The 19099-nt window shown below is 41.0% G+C and overlaps 1 protein-coding gene across 1 annotated transcript in view; it reads right to left on the reverse strand.

The window, feature by feature from the left end:
• LOC141117742 (NACHT, LRR and PYD domains-containing protein 3-like) overlaps window positions 1-19099 on the reverse strand; it is a 263391-nt gene that overhangs the window by 17748 nt on the left and 226544 nt on the right. The window contains exon 5 of the mRNA XM_073610755.1: window positions 6121-6186. Within this exon, the coding sequence (XP_073466856.1) occupies window positions 6121-6186 (66 nt within the window). The remainder of the gene's footprint in view (window positions 1-6120; window positions 6187-19099) is intronic.

The raw sequence follows: 19099 nt of genomic DNA on the forward strand, positions 1-19099 counted from the left end.
TTTGAGCTTTAAACAAAAGAGCGACAATTTTGAAAATAACACAATATCTTTTACTTTTTGCTATAATAAATATCCCACATTTTTTTTCAAAAAAACAAATTTTTTCCTCACTTTAGGCGAATATGTATTCTTCTACATATTTTTTGGTAAAAAAATTGCAATAAGAGTATTATGACTGGTTTGCGCAAAAGTTATAGCATCTACAAAATAGGGGATAGATTTATGGCATTATTATTATTATTATTTTTTACTAGTAATGGTGGCGATATGCGATTTTTATCGGGACTGTGATATTGCGCGGACAAATTGGACACTTTTGACACATTTTTGGGACCATTGACAATTATACAGCGATCAGTGCTATAAAAACTCACTGATTACTGTATAGATGTCACTGGCAGGGAAGGGGTTAACACTAGGGGGTGATCAAGGGGTTAACTGTGCTCCCTCACTGTGTTCTAACTGTAGGGGGATGGGACTGTCTACTTGGTATGAACACATGATCTGTCTCTACTCCCCTGAAAGAACTGGGATTTGTGTGTTTACACACACAGATCCCGGTTCTCGCTCTGTCACGAGCAATCACGGGTGCCTGGTGTTTATCGCACCCACCTGGCACTCGTATCGGCTCTGGGCACACGCTGCGGGCATGCCCCTAGTGGCCAAAAGGAAATGCAACATAGTCATTGTCGACTGAGAGCAGAGCTAGCAGTCGGCGTGCTGTCGCTGGTCAAACTGGGGTGACATGACTGTTGATAGACGATCTCTACATGACAAAATACCAGGAAAAGAAAAGGAAAAAAATAAGAAAGCTATAAGACCACATGTCCCAGCATAAAACAATACACCATACTGCTGGCACTCGGCACAATGACCGGAGGCCTATAGTAGAGAAGGGGTTTTAAGTTCAGGGAAGACAGTCCATAGGAGGTGTGCTGATTTAACACCAATAATAGGCAGACAGCAAGAGCTTTAACATGAGCCTGGTATTTATTCAACAGCATCCATCTTACAGAACTCTCCACAGTTCCCTGCCCCCAGATCACATGACCAAAACTATTAACGGTTTCCTAACATGCATAAGGAACTAGCATAACAATTGAACTTGAATTATAACATAAAGCATACAGATCATTACATCTTCCCTCAAGTATGAAGCATTTAATATGAGACAAATTCCCTCCATATCTTTGGTTTAATAGCTCGACCATAGCGAGAGAAAGTAATCGCTGGCTCATCATCTGTAGGATTGGTGTCCAGTTGAGTGTCACTCCCAGGATTATCACATGCTGATAGGTTTATGCTGTCCTCGGTATCCTCAGTAGACTCAATATCCGTGTTTAGGACTTCTATGCCACTATGGGCTTGTTCTTTATCTCCATTGTCACCCGGTTCTTCTAATGATGTATCCGCAGCAGTGTCTGGACAAAGATGATGCCTGTTTCGTCTCAGTTTCTGTCCACACTTGGTCTCGATTATATATGATTTTGGTGAATTGGCTTCTTTGACAATTCGAGCAGGTTCCCATTTATTCCCAGTGACTCTGTGTCGCACAGCTTGCCCAGCAGAGAGTGGACGAAGGGATTTTGTAGATTTATCAAAATACAGTTTTTGCCTTTTCATGTTTATGATCCTCTGAGCTGTTACTCAATCCTGTGGAATAGACTGAGGCAGCAATTTCTGTGGTGCAATAGGCACTGTGGTCCTCAGTGTTCTACCCATTAACAGCTGTGCAGGTGAGCATAAACCTTCAATAGGTGTTGCATGATAGTTTAACAGTCCTAGGTACACATCCTGCCATGATGATTGCGCTTTCAGTATAATGGATTTGGCTATGCCAACATACTTCTCTGCTAGACCATTGGCCTGTGGGTGATAGGGGCTTGTGGGTTTGTGTGGGTTCCCCATTCACACAGGAAGCACTGGAACTCAGAACATGAGAATTGTGGCCCATTATCAGACACAAGTTCTTCACACACTCCATGTCTTGAAAGAATTGTTTTGAAAGCCCATATGACTGTTGATGTTTTTTAATTTCTCAGCTGCACTAGCTCAAAGTAATTGCTGTAGTAATCTACCACTATCAGGTAATGGTTGTCCTCAAAATGAAAAATATCTGTAGCCAGTCTCTGCCATGCTCATGAAGGAGCATTACACAGTGTAAGAGGTTCCTTTGCATTGTGTTTTTGAAATGTCTGGCAGGTTTCACACTTCTTCACAAGTGTCTCAATGTCAAAGTCCAAATTAGGCCAGTAGACCAACTCCCACGCTCTGCGCTTACACAGAGCGATGCCCAAATGCCCCTGGTGGATTTGTTTCAGTACTTCTGAATGCTGTAACTTAGGAATGAGAATATGCTCACCCATAAATATGATATCCAAATGAATGTATAGCTCATCTTTCATAGGCCAGAATCCCTGTAGTTCAGGACACAGCTTCTTTCCTTTTTCTGGCCAGCCATTGCACATGACACAAGTTAGTTTTTCTAGGACTTTATCCTGTTTGGTGTCTTGTCTTATCTTCTCCAGCCATACATCCAATATTTGAATGTTCGCTAGTACTTTATGTACCTGTTCTTCCAACTCAGGTTCATCCCGTGTTTCACGTCCTTCTAGAAACACCCTAGACAGTGTATCTGCCCTGGGAATTTCCTTTCCAGGCTTATACTTTACTGTGAGATTATACTGCTGTAATTTCATAACCATCCGCTGCAGACGTGGAGGTGTAGAAGCCAGTGATTTCTGTAGGATGTATTGCAATGGCTTGTGGTCTGTGTCCACAACTACCGGGCAACCATATATGTACTGGTGAAATTTCTCACATCCATTCACAATAGCCAGCATCTCTTTCTCAATTTGGGCATAATTGGCTTGCGCTGTGGTCAATGCTCATGAAGCATATGCCACAGGATGTCCTTGTTGAGTCAGTACAGCACCTAACCCAAACAGGGATGCATCCACTTGAAGTACAGTGTCACAGTTTACATCAAAATATTTCAGCATTGGCCCTGGATGTTTAGTGATCAGTTTTTGCACTTTGTGGAAAGTCTTTTCCATGTTTGCATCCCAACACCAAACAGCATCCTTTTGTAGCAGTGTATGTAGTGGTGCTATCTGTTGAGCAAGGCCCTGAGAGAATTTGGATAGATAGTTGAAAATACCTAGTGATGTCTCCAGCTCCTTTCTGGAGGTTGGGGCCTTCATGTTAAGAACGGCTGTAATCTTCTTTGTATCAGGCTTCAAGCCCTCTTTGGTTAGTAGGTGTCCAAAATATGTAACTTCTACCCCAATTTGCATTTTGTTTGGATTGAGTGTAGGATTCTTCTCACGACACGGATTGAGCAAAGCAGTAAGGTTTTTCTCATGTTCCATTTGATCCTTTCCATAGACCAGCAAATCATCAACTATTATTTCAACACCCTGTAGACCAGCGATCAATTTGTGTGATTTCTTTTGAAATATTTCCTGTGCAGATGCTTTGCCAAAAGGTACCCTTGTAAAGCGCCATCAACCCAAAGGGGAGTTAAAAGTAACTGTTGGCTTCATCAAGACGCAATTGCCAGTAACCCGAATGGGCGTCTATTACACTAAATACTGTTGCTCCTACTAGCTTGTGCACTATATCCTCTATGGTGGGGAGTTTGTAGTGTTCTCTCATTATGACTTTATTCAAATCACGTGGGTCAATGCATATACGAATTGCACCTGTGTTCTTCTTCTCCACCACAACCATAGAACTGAGCCATTCCGATGGTTCTGTGACCTTTTTTACTACTCCCAGCTTCTCCATCCTAGTGAGTTCTTGTCTGACTTTATTCACAAGAGTTAAAGGTATTATCCTTGGGGCATGAATGACAGGCTGTGCACCCTCTTTTATATGTATGCGGCTTACACCTGGGAGGCACCTCATGCCCTTGAATAGATCACAGTACTCACGTTTAATGTCAGCCTCTGTCAGACATCTGTGCTAACCATCCACAGTCATTATGATCTTCACAAGTCCAATCTCTTTACTTGTTCTGAGACCTAGCACAGCTGGGGCTTGTGTTTCTATCACAAACAATTGTAAAACCTTTTCAGATCCCTTGTATGAACATTTTGCATGACAGCGACCCATTACTTTCAGCTTTTCACCACCATATCCCATTAGTTTCGGTAGGTCCTGAGTCTCTAAGGGGGATTCATTACTGAGGTGTTCCAGGTATATGTGGCTTGGCACACAATTTACTTGTGCTCCTGTATCTATTTTGAATGTGGAGTTTTGTTAGCCCCTATCTGTAAAGTTACAGTTGCTTCATCTACAGACTGATGTATTTTTTGTACTGCTGCAAGATATATTGGGGTGCAGTCTGAGTCTGACCCTGCATTGTCATCATTGCCCTCTATGGCATTTCCGGTTTGTGAAGACAGTTTACACACCCTGGCAAAATGTCCTCTTTTCTTGCATGTATTGCATATCTGCCCCCTTGTCGGACAGACACTATTTTTATGGTGCATGTTTCCATAATATCCACACACTTCTTGTGTGTTACTTGTCGCAGTGCCATAGGTGTTCTTTATTCCTTTGTGTGTTCTTTCTTGCCCATATCTGCTGCTGTGATTTTCTATAGCATTTAATCTGGAGCTGTGTTCCTTCCAAACCTGCATGTCCTTTCTTGACATTTCATATGCTCTGGCAATTCTTATGACTTTCTCAAGATTTAAGTCTTCTTCCTGCAGCAGCTTTTCCTGAACTTCCTTAAACTTACTGCCCATCAGAATGCGGTCTTTTATCATATCTCCAGCATCATAGAAAGCACAGTCTTTGGCAAGCAAGCGCAGCTGTGTTACCCATTCATCCACAGACTCACTTCCACACTGCTTCCTCTCATAAAACTGTTTCCTTTGCACTGTGGAGTTTCTCCTTGGGTTGCAGTACGCCTCAAACTTTGCAAACAGTACCTCTGTTTTCTTTTTGTCCTCTGCTGTGATCTCCAACTTGCTTGCCAGGCTCGGCACACATCACGTCCTTTTTGTCTTACACATATCAGAAAGTGAGCTGCTTTCTGCTGATCAGACCATTTGTCTGCATCTGGTCCTGCAAACACAAGCTCTATCAGCTCCCTCCATTGTGACCAGTTTTCAGATACATTCCCAGATTCCAAATCCAGGGATGGAATGTTCTTTGTGTTGCTGTTTGCTGCCATGATTCTTCTCACCCCACTTCTGGTACCATGTGATGATTTAACACCAAGAATAGTCAGACAGCAAGAGCTTTAACATGAGCCTGGTGTTTATTCAGCAGCATCCATCTTACAGAACTCTCCACAGCTCCCCACCCCAGATCACATGATCAAAACTGTTAAATGTTTCCTAACATGCATAAGGAACTAGGCATAACAACTGAACTTAAATTATAACATAAAGTATACACATCATTACAGGAGGTGCCAACGTTTTTTTCTTCCTAGTGTTCTACTCCTGTAGGTGTTGCTATAAAACCCTGTTTAGTCATGGATAAAGAAGAGGCTGTGTGTCAATGAACATAAGACATCTTCCTTTATCTTCATAGAATGCAAGAAGGTAAACAAAATCTTCAGCCTTTAGAACCACTTTAAGTGATATTACAGATGAGAACTAGGAATATATACATCTTTGTATGTTTCTGATTATTAAGTGACATCCAAATCTCCTCTATCATTCAGGAACACTATGAAATCTCTGACATGGTGATCATATAATATTATTCACAAACACATCTGTTGGGTTATGATGTCACAATACCTCACACAGATAGAAGCATTTTGACATATGAAGTTGGCAGGCTACAGTTTTTAAAGGGAAATACAGTAGTCCATTGGTGAGAACATGTTTTATAGATCCATTTCCTGCAATGAGCTTCTGGCCATGGAATAAAATGGAATACAATTTAGTGTTCAAGAACTATGAACCTGGTAACAGAAGACAGACCCCAGATCCAGTATAATCGGTGTACATAGATCATCATTATAATTTCTAAAGATTCAGATCTAGAAGTCCTCAGTGGAGTAGATGGTACAAAAGAAGTGTAATTATTCCAACACCATCTCCGCACCTTACACAAAGTGATTCCTGTGATAGATACACTACAGGTTTTATTTACCTTTCAGCTCCGGAGGCAGGGAATGTCCGAGTTCATCCAGCAGAATCTGATCCGGCAGACCCTCACCTATAGAGAGGATTATAAGATGATGGCTCTGAGTCATGTATGATTGAAGCCGACCTTTCACATACACCAAGCTACACATTACAATTATGTCCAAGCAGAATATAATGAATCCTATGTTACATGTAACATGTCAGAGTAACGTTCTCCATATTCTGACCATATATAAATATACAGAAGTGATCCGATTAAGATTGTGTTCTGAATAGGGATGAGCTTCGAGTTGAGTCGAACTCATGTTCGACTCGAGCATCGGCTGTTCGCCAGTTCGCTGAACAGCGAACAATTTGGGGTGTTCGCGGCAAATTCGAAAGCCGCTGAACATCCTTTAAAAGTCTATGGGAGAAATCAAAAGTGCTAATTTTAAAGGCTTATATGCAAGCTACTGTATTTTCATAAAAAGTGTTTGGGGATCTGGGTCCTGCCCCAGGGGACATGGATCAATGCAACTTTTATGTGTATTGTCAGACCGGCAATTCATTAATAGCCGCGAGTAGTTTTAAATGACTTTTTTTCCTTTGAAATGTCATTTTGCTGTCAGACTGTTCTAAACACGGGAAACATGCGCCCCTTTACAGGCATACTATAGACACTCCCCAGTGTAGTATGGGTCTATATTCATATATAAAACTTTAGTTATTGAATTACAAGAAACTTAGTAATAGTTTTAAGGTGATTACTTATATCTCACAGATGGTCACTCACAGATGGTCACATTGTCTCGGGCTAGTCTTTTGTTAGTACCAGATAAAACCAGCTTTTTCACACCTTCCATCTAGCCTTTAAAAGGTCAGACAATAGAGAAGGCCAGTGGATTTCTTCTAAGGACATGAATGTGCCTAGACTTTGAACAGACCATCGCCTTCCAGAACTTTCAGTAGTTATGGGGTCCCCTGGAATTGAACATGCTGTATTTATCCTGTATCGTATCATCTGTAATACATCTTTAATCAAAGCTAAGTAAAACTTTTTATTACATTCTTTGTGTTGTGTGTTTTAATCCTTTGCATTTACTGACCACATATCTGAAAGGGTAAATATATGAATGAACCCATGAATAAATGTAACACAGAATTTAACCCCTTGTTACATAATGGCGCTGTGAGCAGGATATTTAACCCTTTCAGTGCTGGTTTGAAGTGCAGTGATTAATCCTAGTAATACTGTTGTGAATTGTAATGTTTTTTGACTATTGGGAAACTGTATTATTAGTGTGGACTGAGATGGGAGGTTTGTTGCTAGCTTTGCTTTGGTGGCAGTTAGTGGCAGATATGTTTGATTTACATTGGATAAATATAGCAAAGGGGGTAGATGGTCGAATGTTTCCACTCATTGTGTGCTTAGCGAACCCCCGGCAAGCTTTAGATTTTTTGAGATATAGAACACATGAGCTAATGACCGCGTTAGGTGGACGAGTGGCCCTTTCGCTGGTGCTCAAATAATTGTTCTTTGAGGTTTGAAAATGATGCGCAGAAAACAGGTAGGAAAAGGAAAAATATGACCTGTGTTGATGCTTAGATTGTGATTAATGCAGTAATATATGTGTTGAGTTTAAATGTTGAGCTCTTTTGTTGGTTGTTTAGCTATCTATTGGTGAGGAAAAGTTGCTTGTATGGATGATATGTAAAAATGCATTTGGCTACTGATGTTTAAGTATGTTTAACATTAGAATAGTTAAGTAATGAAACTAAGGCAAAAGTTTTGAGAAAAGTGAGTCTTTTGTATGTTTAACTGAAAAGATCAGTAATTAGCAGGAATGGCTGCAGCTTGCAGCATCCCCCTCTCCCCCCCGGACAGTGGACAATAGTCCAGCATGTTGTGAAAGGAAGAGCTGCAGCTGTAGACTGTATTTGTAAGAGCCTGCTTGGATGGAGACGATCCCTTAAGAGAGGGAGATTTCCCCTTAACCCCCCCTTAAAAAAGCTTGTGTCTGTGAAAAGCAGGACAGTGCTGAACATCTAAGAAATGCTTAATTATGTTGAAAAAATAACATCCTAGTTGAAATTGTTAGTTTTTGTTATGTAAATCTAGGATTATTTGAAACAAAGAAAGTAAATGGCTGATTGATGTTAATACCCTTTGAAATCCCGAATAGCAGTCATGATTATTATACTTTTATTGGTAAATGTAATAGTGTCATGTTCTAGGATACAACACTAATGTTTTTTTCGTTAATACAGAAGGAACCAGATCTATTCCTAGAAGTTTCGTAGATCTGTATGGTATTGAACAAGAGGTTGCAATAGAAACATCAATATGAGTTTGGTGATGTATAATGTTTGTGAACAAATGTGATGAACACCATATAATGTTCTTGTGAATTATTTCAACCATGGTTAATGACAACTTTGAATGGACGTCCTTTAATTAAAATCCACGTGGTGATAATTAATTAAGTAATATGAGCTCAATTAATAAGGGTAATAAAAGTACACTCATGAATAACAGAAATAATGGCCATATGTTTTGTAGTTTGTGGAAAGTGTAAGGATATGATTGACTATACAGTCTCCATTTTGGTCTGCAGCTGGATCTTTAAATGTAGAATCATTTAGCAGTAGAAATAAGAGTTAAGATAGAAATTGCTGACAAGGTAGATCGTGTAGCCTACTAAATAGTTCTTGTGAAGTCCCTGAACAGTTTGACATGACATGCTCTAACAAAGTAAATAGTAGATAAGAGATCAAAACGACCAGCAGAAGCTATGTGTAATTAATCAGTAATTAGTCTCGTACCATTTGATGTTGATTCTTGTGATTGGTTCTAAATACACCGCCTTGTACTACACCTCTTATACTTTGCCTTGTAAGCATACTATATATACCATGAATGGTTAAAATATACTTTGAGTTAAAGCATCATAAACCTGTCTCCTGTGGTGTTTTGCTCTCGAATGCATTTGAAGGGTTTGATAGCCTGGTGATCCTACTAACATACTTAACTTGACAGAAGGAGAATGAAGTCCACACAGGAACTCAAAGCACACGGGCAGGGGTAAGCCCTAACAGATGGTGTCAGAAGTGGGACTTGAATCCACGCCTCCACTATGACCTTTACATTTAATGACAGCAATTTTTGCTGGGAGCATGATTGCTGAAAGAAGATCTTGTATGAGGTCTGAATGAGAAATACCTTTCCCATCTGCTGTTAAAAAACCTCTCTTTTGCCAGATTTTTGCGAAGTCATGGACAGCACCAAATGCATATTTAGAGTCAGTGTAAATGTTCACCTCTTTCCCTCTATATAGTTGACAAGCTCTTGTAAAGGCTACTAATTCAGCTGCTTGTGCAGAAGGATATGGAATAGAATTAGCTTCAATTATCTTGTCAGGCAACTGAACTATCGCATATCCTGTGTGAAAAGTCCTGTCATTTGGTCGTGTGGATGAACCATCTACAAAAACATCCTCTGTTCCTAAAATAGGAGTTTCTAACAAGTCAGGTCTTGGTGTAGTGTCTTGTTGTATTATGTCCATGCAGTCATGTTCCTCAAGAGTGTTATCTTCAGAATGTGTAATCATAGCATGTAAGAAGGCAATTGGACCTGAGTTTGGGGGAGAATATTTGATTTCCAAATTTGCTGAGGAAGTAAGAATTACTTCATATCCAGAACTGTGCTGAGCAGTCATGTGTTGTGTGGTATTGTTTCTTAAAACATGTACTACTTGATGTGTAGTATGGAGAACAGTGTGATGGGAAAGGGTCAAAGTTTGTGCGCTTTCTACTGCAATTGCACATGCAGCCACTGCTCTCAAACATGCTGGCATACCTTGTACATGTATTGGCAACATTTTTGAAAGAAAAGCAGTTGGTCTCATAGAGCTACCATGCTCCTGGGCCAAGACTGCCGCCATCACCCCCCCCCCCCCCTCTCTACAATACAAATGAAAGGACTGGTTGTAATTAGGGATGCCAAGACTTGGTGATGCAACAAGAAGAGTTCTTAGAATCTTATAAGATTTGTGCATATCATCAGTCCATTGCAACTTGACTGGTTGGTCCTTGGTTGTGGCTGCTCAGAGAATAGAATCAAAATGAGAACAGTCTGGTATCCATTGCCTGCAATAGGTAATCATGCCCAGAAAAGTCATCATTTCAGTTTTTGTAGATGGTTTAGACAAGGTAGTGATGGCTTTTACCCTGTCTGGAGAGAGTTTTCTTTGTCCATGGGGGAGGAGGAATCCCAAGTATTTCACAGTCTTTTGACACTATTGAAGTTTGCTTTTTTGAGGCCCTGTGCAAGGTGTTTCATCAGTGAAATAGAGTCAGTCTGGCACCCTTCCTTGTCTGTATTGATTAGAAGGAGGTCATCTACATACTGTAGGAGGGTGGAGCTGCAACTAGGAGTCCATGACCGCAGGGTCTCTTGAGCTACTCGAGAGTATACTGCAGGTGAGTCCACAAAGCCTTGTGGAAGCCGGACCCATGTCATTTGAATTTTCCTAAAACAAAAAGCTAACAGTGGCTGTGTCTCCTCATCAATTGGAATTGAAAAATAAGCGTTACTCAGGTCAGTAACTGAAATATTCAGCATCTGATGGTATAGATGTCAACAATGAGTTAACATCAGGTACCACTGGTGCAATGGGCTGTATCAGGTTGTTGATTGCTCTGAGATTTTGTGTAAACCTATAACCTCCCTTAGGTTTGGGTATTGGATTTATGGGTGTGTTGTAAGGTGACACAGTGAGTTTAACAACCCCATTTTGAAGTAAATGTTGTATGACAGGTTCAATTCCTTCTTCCTTCTCTTTACTGAGAGGATACTGTTTTACATAGATTGGAGATGTGTTAGGTTTGAGTGTTGCTTTGTAAGGTGTACAATCTATGAATCCTACATCAGTAGAGTGTTCAGTCCAAAAATATGTAGGTACTTCCATTAAGTCAATCTCAAAGTTTTGAAACAAATGAGCCATCATATGATCTGGTGGAACAGCTGGAGGAACAATACATACCGTAGGTGAAGTAACATCAACTCCCCCTTGTGGTGAAAATTGAATGTTAATCTGAAAAATGCCAAGCAAATCTCTACCCAACAAATTAACAGGACACTCTGGTATTATCATAAAAGAAAATTTTCCCAACAGTGTTCCATCCAATGTAGTCACAGTCAAAGGTGGGGTGCACCCACACTGTGTTAAAACTCCAGTAATGCCTATTGAAGTCTCACCATTTTCCCATGGCCCTTCATATGAATGTGTACTTAAAGAACTTTTACTTGCTCCTGAATCTATCAAGAGATCAGTTTGTTTTCCCTGAATTATAAAGGAACAAAGAGGCAGTTCTGTCCATGAAGGGGAAAGTTGAGTAAATTCTGTGGTGAGGGAGTTTACTTCTAGGCTGTCCTATTGGGTATTTCTTTTGTTCTGCCAATCAATGGGATAGCGCACTGCTCTTGGGAATGTTTGCCTCATGTTCTGTTGGGGATTATTATAGTATTTCTTTGGTTTATTAGGGCATTCCTTCTTCGAATGGCCATTCAATCCACATTCAAAACACCTATTCCTTTTCTGCTCACCAATACCTCCTCTTAGAGGAAACTTTCCCCTTACTCTATCTTGACTATCCCTATTCACTCTTTGTTGGTATGCTTGAATAATTGATTTACCATAATCAAAACATCCTGCAGAATCTTTTAACATGATGCTATCTTCCAATTTTTTAGGGGCTAATGTATGCCAACTGTCAATCATTTGTTTAATTGTTCGTGCAATCTCAGGACGAAAGGCATTCATTAAAGTTTTTCTGAGGGGGTGGACACCCAGATAGGATACTATTCAGGGTTTGAGGATCTAGAGGTTTAATGATAACTTGTTCGCCTACAGTCATGAATGGGGCCTGTACAATAGGAGAAGTATCAGCATTCTGCTGTTCCTGTTTCCTTATTTCTTCTTGATTTAACCTTTCTTTTTGTGCTCTGGTTAATACTTTCACTTCTTCCACATCTCCTTTTAACTGAGATGAAGTTGAAGCTTCCATGATTGCCTCAGTTGTAGAGACAGAATCAGCTATAGCCACCTCAGGTGGTGCAGACACACTAGCTGATACTTGTGCACTTGAAGGGGGTCTTAATGGAGAGGAAGTTGATGCACCAGATGCCTCATCATCCTCATCATCATCACTACTACTCACTAAATCTCTAGCCTGCATTTGTGCCCTCTGTAATGAAGCTACATACAGACAAACACTATCATCATCATCATCAGTTCCAGCTAAGCTGGGATATAGTGGCATGTAAGGAGGTGGAGCTGTTGGAGGTCTAGGAAATATACAATCACGGCAATCACATGTTCCCATGAATGGCATAGTCCCTAATTCCTGTAAACCATCGTCTTGCCACAATTGAGTAATCAATTGTTTTCTATTAAGACTAGATCCTAATTTTAACTTTTTGTGTTTTCCCATTTTTCTTAATTCATCATTTGAATATTCTCCATAAAACCCATCTTTGCTTTGCTGGAAATCATCCATTCCCAACATTTGTGTTAATTTTCTTTTATTTGCACCCTCTGTATGCCATAGCCCTCTTTGTTTTAGCTTGCTTTCTTAGATGAGTAATTGGAACCTCTTCATACTCATCTGTCATTGCCATTAAACTTTTATTGTTCCCATCATTTACTGATGGTTTATAATATGGAGCTAATTTTATCCATGTCTTGGGACACTTGCCCATATATTTCATGTCCCGGTCAGGATCTCATGAATAGTAAGGAAATGCTTCTTTGTCATTCAAACACAATCCTCTGATCATATGAAAAGGTGAAAATGATCCTGTTCTAGGGAATGGTTCAAAACCAAGTTTAGTCTGTGACCATTCTAATAAATTGGTCAGAAAATGTTCCACATAAAAAGCCCTTGCATATCTCTCTACAAATTCTTTAGCAGTTTCATTTTCTAAGGCTTTAGGAAACATTACTCCACTCGACCTCTTACCTGCTGACTTTGGTATTTCATTTTGAGTCTTAACCACTTGCCGACCGCCGCACGACTATATACGTCGACAGAGCGGCACGGGCAGGCAAAAGGACGTGTATGTACGTCCTTGCCTGCCCGCGGGTGGGGGGTCCGATCGGACCCCCCCCGGTGCCTGCGGCGGTCGGCAAATCTCCCCCGGCGATCGGAGGTGAGGGGGAGGCCATCCATTCGTGGCCCCCCCCTCGCGATCGCTCTCAGCCAATGGGATCATTTCCCTGCCTCTGTATTGTACACAGAGGCAGAGGAAATGATGTCATCTCTCCTCGGCTCGGTATTTTCCGTTCCGGGCCGAGGAGAGAAGACTGTAATGTAAGTGCACAACACACACACACACAGTAGAACATGCCAGGCACACTAAACACCCCGATCCCCCCCCCGATCGCCCCCCGATCCCCCCCCAATCACCCCCCCCCCTGTCACAAACTGACACCAAGCAGGTTTTTTTTTTTTTTTTTTTTTTTTTTCTGATTACTGTATTGGTGTCAGTTTGTGACAGTTACAGTGTCAGGGCAGTGAGTGTTAGGCCCCCTGTAGGTCTAGGGTACCCCCCTAACCCCCCCTAATAAAGTTTTAACCCCTTGATCACCCCCTGTCACCAGTGTCGCTAAGCGATCATTTTTCTGATCGCTGTATTAGTGTCGCTGGTGATGCTAGTTAGGGACGTAAATATTTAGGTTCGCCGTCAGAGTTTTATAGCGACAGGGACCCCCATATACTATCTAATAAATGTTTTAACCCCTTGATTGCCCCCTAGTTAACCCTTTCACCACTGATCACTGTATAACCGTTACGGGTGACGCTGGTTAGTTTGTTTATTTTTTATAATGTCAGGGCACCCGCCGTTTATTACCGAATAAAGATTTAGCCCCCTGATCGCCCGGCGGTGATATGCGTCGCCCCAGGCAGCGTCAGATAAGCGCCAGTACCGCTAACACCCACGCACGCAGCATACGCCTCCCTTAGTGGTATAGTATCTGTACAGATCAATATCTGATCCGATCAGATCTATACTAGCGTCCCCAGCAGTTTAGGGTTCCCAAAAACACAGTGTTAGCGGGATCAGCCCAGATACCTGCTAGCACCTGCGTTTTGCCCCTCCGCCCAGCTCGGCCCAGCCCACCCAAGTGCAGTATCGATCGATCACTGTCACTTACAAAACACTAAACGCATAACTGCAGCGTTCGCAGAGTCAGGCCTGATCCCTGCGATCGCTAACAGTTTTTTTTGTAGCGTTTTGGTGAACTGGCAAGCACCAGCCCCAGGCAGCGTCAGGTTAGTGCCAGTAGCGCTAACACCCACGCACGCACCGTACACCTCTCTTAGTGGTATAGTATCTGAACGCATCAATATCTGATCCGATCAGATCTATACTAGCGTCCCCAGCAGTTTAGGGTTCCCAAAAACGCAGTGTTAGCGGGATCAACCCAGATACCTGCTAGCAACTGCGTTTTACCCCTCCGCCCGGCCCAGCCCAGCCCACCCAAGTGCAGTATCGATCGATCACTGTCACTTACAAAACACTAAATGCATAACTGCAGCGTTCGCAGAGTCAGGCCTGATCCCTGCGATCGTTTACAGTTTTTTTTGTAGCGTTTTGGTGAACTGGCAAGCACCAGCGGCCTAGTACACCCCGGTCGTAGTCAAACCAGCACTGCAGTAACACTTGGTGACGTGGCGAGTCCCATAAGTGCAGTTCAAGCTGGTGAGGTGGCAAGCACAAATAGTGTCCCGCTGCCACCAAGAAGACAAACACAGGCCCGTCATGCCCATAGTGCCCTTCCTGGTGCATTCGCCAATCCTAATTGGGAACCCACCACTTCTGCAGCGCCCGTACTTCCCCCATTCACATCCCCAACCAAATGCAGTCGGCTGCATGAGAGGCATTTTTATGTCCTCCCGAGTACCCCTACCCAACGAACCCCCCCAAAAAAGATGTTGTGTCTGCAGCAAGCGCGGATATAGGCGTGACACCCGCTATTATTGTCCCTCCTGTCCTGACAATCCTGGTCTTTGCATTGGTGAATGTTTTGAATGCTGCCATTCACTAGCTGAGTATTAGCGTAGGGTACAGCATTCCACAGACTAGGCACACTTTCACAGGGTCTCCCAAGATGCCATCGCATTTTGAGAGACCTGAACCTGGAACCGGTTACAGTTATAAAAGTTACAGTTACAAAAAAAGTGTAAAAAAAAAAAAAAAAAAAAAAAAAAAAAAAAAAAAACACAAACAAAAATATAAAATAAAAAATAATAGTTGTCGTTTTATTGTTCTCTCTCTCTTTATTCTCTCTCTATTGTTCTGCTCTTTTTTACTGTATTCTATTCTGCAATGTTTTATTGTTATTATGTTTTATCATGTTTGTTTTTCAGGTATGTAATTATTTATACTTTACCGTTTACTGTGCTTTATTGTTAACCATTTTTTTGTCTTCAGGTACAGCATTCACGACTTTGAGTGGTTATACCAGAATGATGCTTGCAGGTTTAGGTATCATCTTGGTATCATTCTTTTCAGCCAGCGGTCGGCTTTCATGTAGATGCAATCCTAGCGGCTAATTAGCCTCTAGACTGCTTTTACAAGCAGTGGGAGAGAATGCCCCCCCCCCCACCGTCTTCCGTGTTTTTCTCTGGCTCTCCTGTCTCAACAGGGAACCTGAGAATGCAGCCGGTGATTCAGCCAGCTGACCATAGAGCTGATCAGAGACCAGAGTGGCTCCAAACATCTCTATGGCCTAAGAAACCGGAAGCTACGAGCATTTTATGACTTAGATTTCGCCAGATGTAAATAGCGCCACTGGGAAATTGGGAAAGCATTTTATCATACCTATCTTGGTGTGGTCAGATGCTTTGAGGGCAGAGGAGAAATCTAGGGTCTAATAGACCCCAATTTTTTCAAAAAAGAGTACCTGTCACTACCTATTGCTATCATAGGGGATATTTACATTCCCTGAGATAACAATAAAAATGATTAAAAAAAAAAAAAAAAAAATGAAAGGAACAGTTTTAAAATAAGATAAAAAAGCAAAAAAATAATAAAGAAAAAAAAAAAAAAAAAAAAAAAAAAAAGCACCCCTGTCCCCCCTGCTCTCGCGCTAAGGCGAACGCAAGCGTCGGTCTGGCATCAAATGTAAACAGCAATTGCACCATGCATGTGAGGTATCACCGCGACGGTCAGATCGAGGGCAGTAATTTTAGCAGTAGACCTCCTCTGTAAATCTAAAGTGGTAACCTGTAAAGGCTTTTAAAGGCTTTTAAAAATGTATTTATTTTGTTGTCACTGCACGTTTGTGCGCAATTGTAAAGCATGTCATGTTTGGTATCCATGTACTCGGCCTAAGATCATCTTTTTTATTTCATCAAACATTTGGGCAATATAGTGTGTTTTAGTGCATTAAAATGTAAAAAAGTGTGTTTTTTCCCCAAAAAATGCGTTTGAAAAATTGCTGCGCAAATACTGTGTGAAAAAAAAAAATTAAACACCCACCATTTTAATCTGTAGGGCATTTGCTTTAAAAAAATATATAATGTGTGGGGGTTCAAAGTAATTTTCTTGCAAAAAAAAATAATTTTTTCATGTAATCAAAAAGTGTCAGAAAGGGCTTTGTCTTCAAGTGGTTAGAAGAGTGGATGATGTGTGACATAAGCTTCTAAATGTTGTGCATAAAATGCCAGGACAGTTCAAACCCCCCCCAAATGACCCCATTTTGGAAAGTAGACACCCCAAGCTATTTGCTGAGAGGCATGTCGAGTCCATGGAATATTTTATATTGTGACACAAGTTGCGGGAAAGAGACAAATTATTATTTTTTTTTTTTTTTTTGCACAAAGTTGTCACTAAATGATATATTGCTCAAACATGCAATGGGAATATGTGAAATTACACCCCAAAATACATTCTGTTGCTTCTCCTGAGTACGGGGATACCACGTGTGAGACTTTTTGGGAGCCTAGCCACGTATGGGACCCCGAAAACCAAGCACCGCCTTCAGGCTTTCTAAGGGCGTAAATTTTTGATTTCACTCTTCACTGCCTATCACAGTCTCGGAGGCCATGGAATGCCCAGGTGGCACAAACCCCCCCCAAATGACCCCATTTTGGAAAGTAGACACCCCAAGCTATTTGCTGAGAGGTATAGTGAGTATTTTGCAGACCTCACTTTTTGTCACAAAGTTTTGAAAATTAAAAAAAGAAAAAAAAAATTTTTTTTTTTGTCTTTCTTCATTTTCAAAAACAAATGAGAGCTGCAAAATACTCACCATGCCTCTCAGCAAATAGCTTGGGGTGTCTACTTTCCAAAATGGGGTCATTTGGGGGGGGTTTGTGCCACCTGGGCATTCCATGGCCTCCGAAACTGTGATAGGCAGTGAAGAGTGAAATCAAAAATGTACACCCTTAGAAATCCTGAAGGCGGTGATTGGTTTTCAGGGTCCCGTACGCGGCTAGACTCCTAAAAAGTCCCACACATGTGGTATCCCCGTACTCAAGAGAAGCAGCAGAATGTATTTTGGGGTGCAATTCCACATATGCCCATGACCTGTGTGAGCAATATATCATTTAGTGACAACTTTGTGCAAAAAAAAAAATAAATTGTCACTTTCCCGCAACTTGTGTCAAAATATAAAATATTCCATGGACTCAACATGCCTCTCAGCAAATAGCTTGGGGTGTCTACTTTCCAAAATGGGGTCATTTGGGGGGGGTTTGTGCCATCTGGGCATTTTATGGCCTTCAAAACTGTGATAGGTAGTGAGGAGTAAAATCAAAAATGTACGCCCTTAGAAATCCTGAAGGCAGTGATTGGTTTTCGGGGCCCCGTATGCGGCTAGGCTCCCAAAAAGTCCCACACATGTGGTATCCCCATACTCAGGAGAAGCAGCTAAATGTATTTTGGGGTGCAATTCCACATATGCCCATGGCCTGTGTGAGCAATATATCATTTAGTGACAACTTTTTGTAATTTTTTTTTTTTTTTTTTTTCATTATTCAATCACTTGGGACAAAAAAAATGAATATTCAATGGGCTCAACATGCCTCTCAGCAATTTCCTTGGGGTGTCTACTTTCCAAAATGGGGTCATTTGTGGGGGTTTTGTACTGCCCTGTCATTTTAGCACCTCAAGAAATGACATAGGCAGTCATAAATTAAAGACTGTGTAAATTCCAGAAAATGTACCCTAGTTTGTAGGCGCTATAACTTTTGCGCAAACCAATAAATATACACTTATTGACATTTTTTTTACCAAAGACATGTGGCCAAATACATTTTGGCCTAAATGTATGACTAAAATTGAGTTTATTGGATTTTTTTTTTAGAACAAAAAGTAGAAAATATCATTTGTTTTCAAAATTTTCGGTCTTTTTCCGTGTATAGCGCAAAAAATAAAAACGGCAGAGGTGATCAAATACCATCAAAAGAAAGCTCTATTTGTGGGAAGAAAAGGACGCAAATTTCGTTTGGTTACAGCATTGCATGACCGCGCAATTAGCAGTTAAAGCGACGCAGTGCCAAATTGTAAAAAGTGCTCTGGTCAGGAAGGGGGTAAATCCTTCCGGGGCTGAAGTGGTTAAAAACTTAATCTTTGTCTTAGCAAGTTCAGCATCTTTCTTACCCCATCTTGAAATTAAGTTACCCATTCTACAGCTTTTGTTTAACCTGTAGATAATGGAAAGTGCAAAAAACCTTAAAGACACAAGCAACAAAATAATGTACAGAAGACAAACTCAACCTTGTAATAATACTCATGTATTCTATACTCTTATCTCTATATACCTTAGTAGTTACAGACTTTATAGACTTATCTTACCACATCTACAATTTTATCACCATATATATATCATTATATTATGACAACTTAAGTACTATATATCATGCAAGACAAACATATAGCACATAGAACAAACATGCAAACAGACATGTGTTTGATAACCAGGTGATATATAATG

Source organism: Aquarana catesbeiana, linkage group LG13, assembly GCF_042186555.1.
Source record: "Aquarana catesbeiana isolate 2022-GZ linkage group LG13, ASM4218655v1, whole genome shotgun sequence".
NCBI classification, from domain to species: Eukaryota; Metazoa; Chordata; class Amphibia; order Anura; family Ranidae; genus Aquarana; species Aquarana catesbeiana.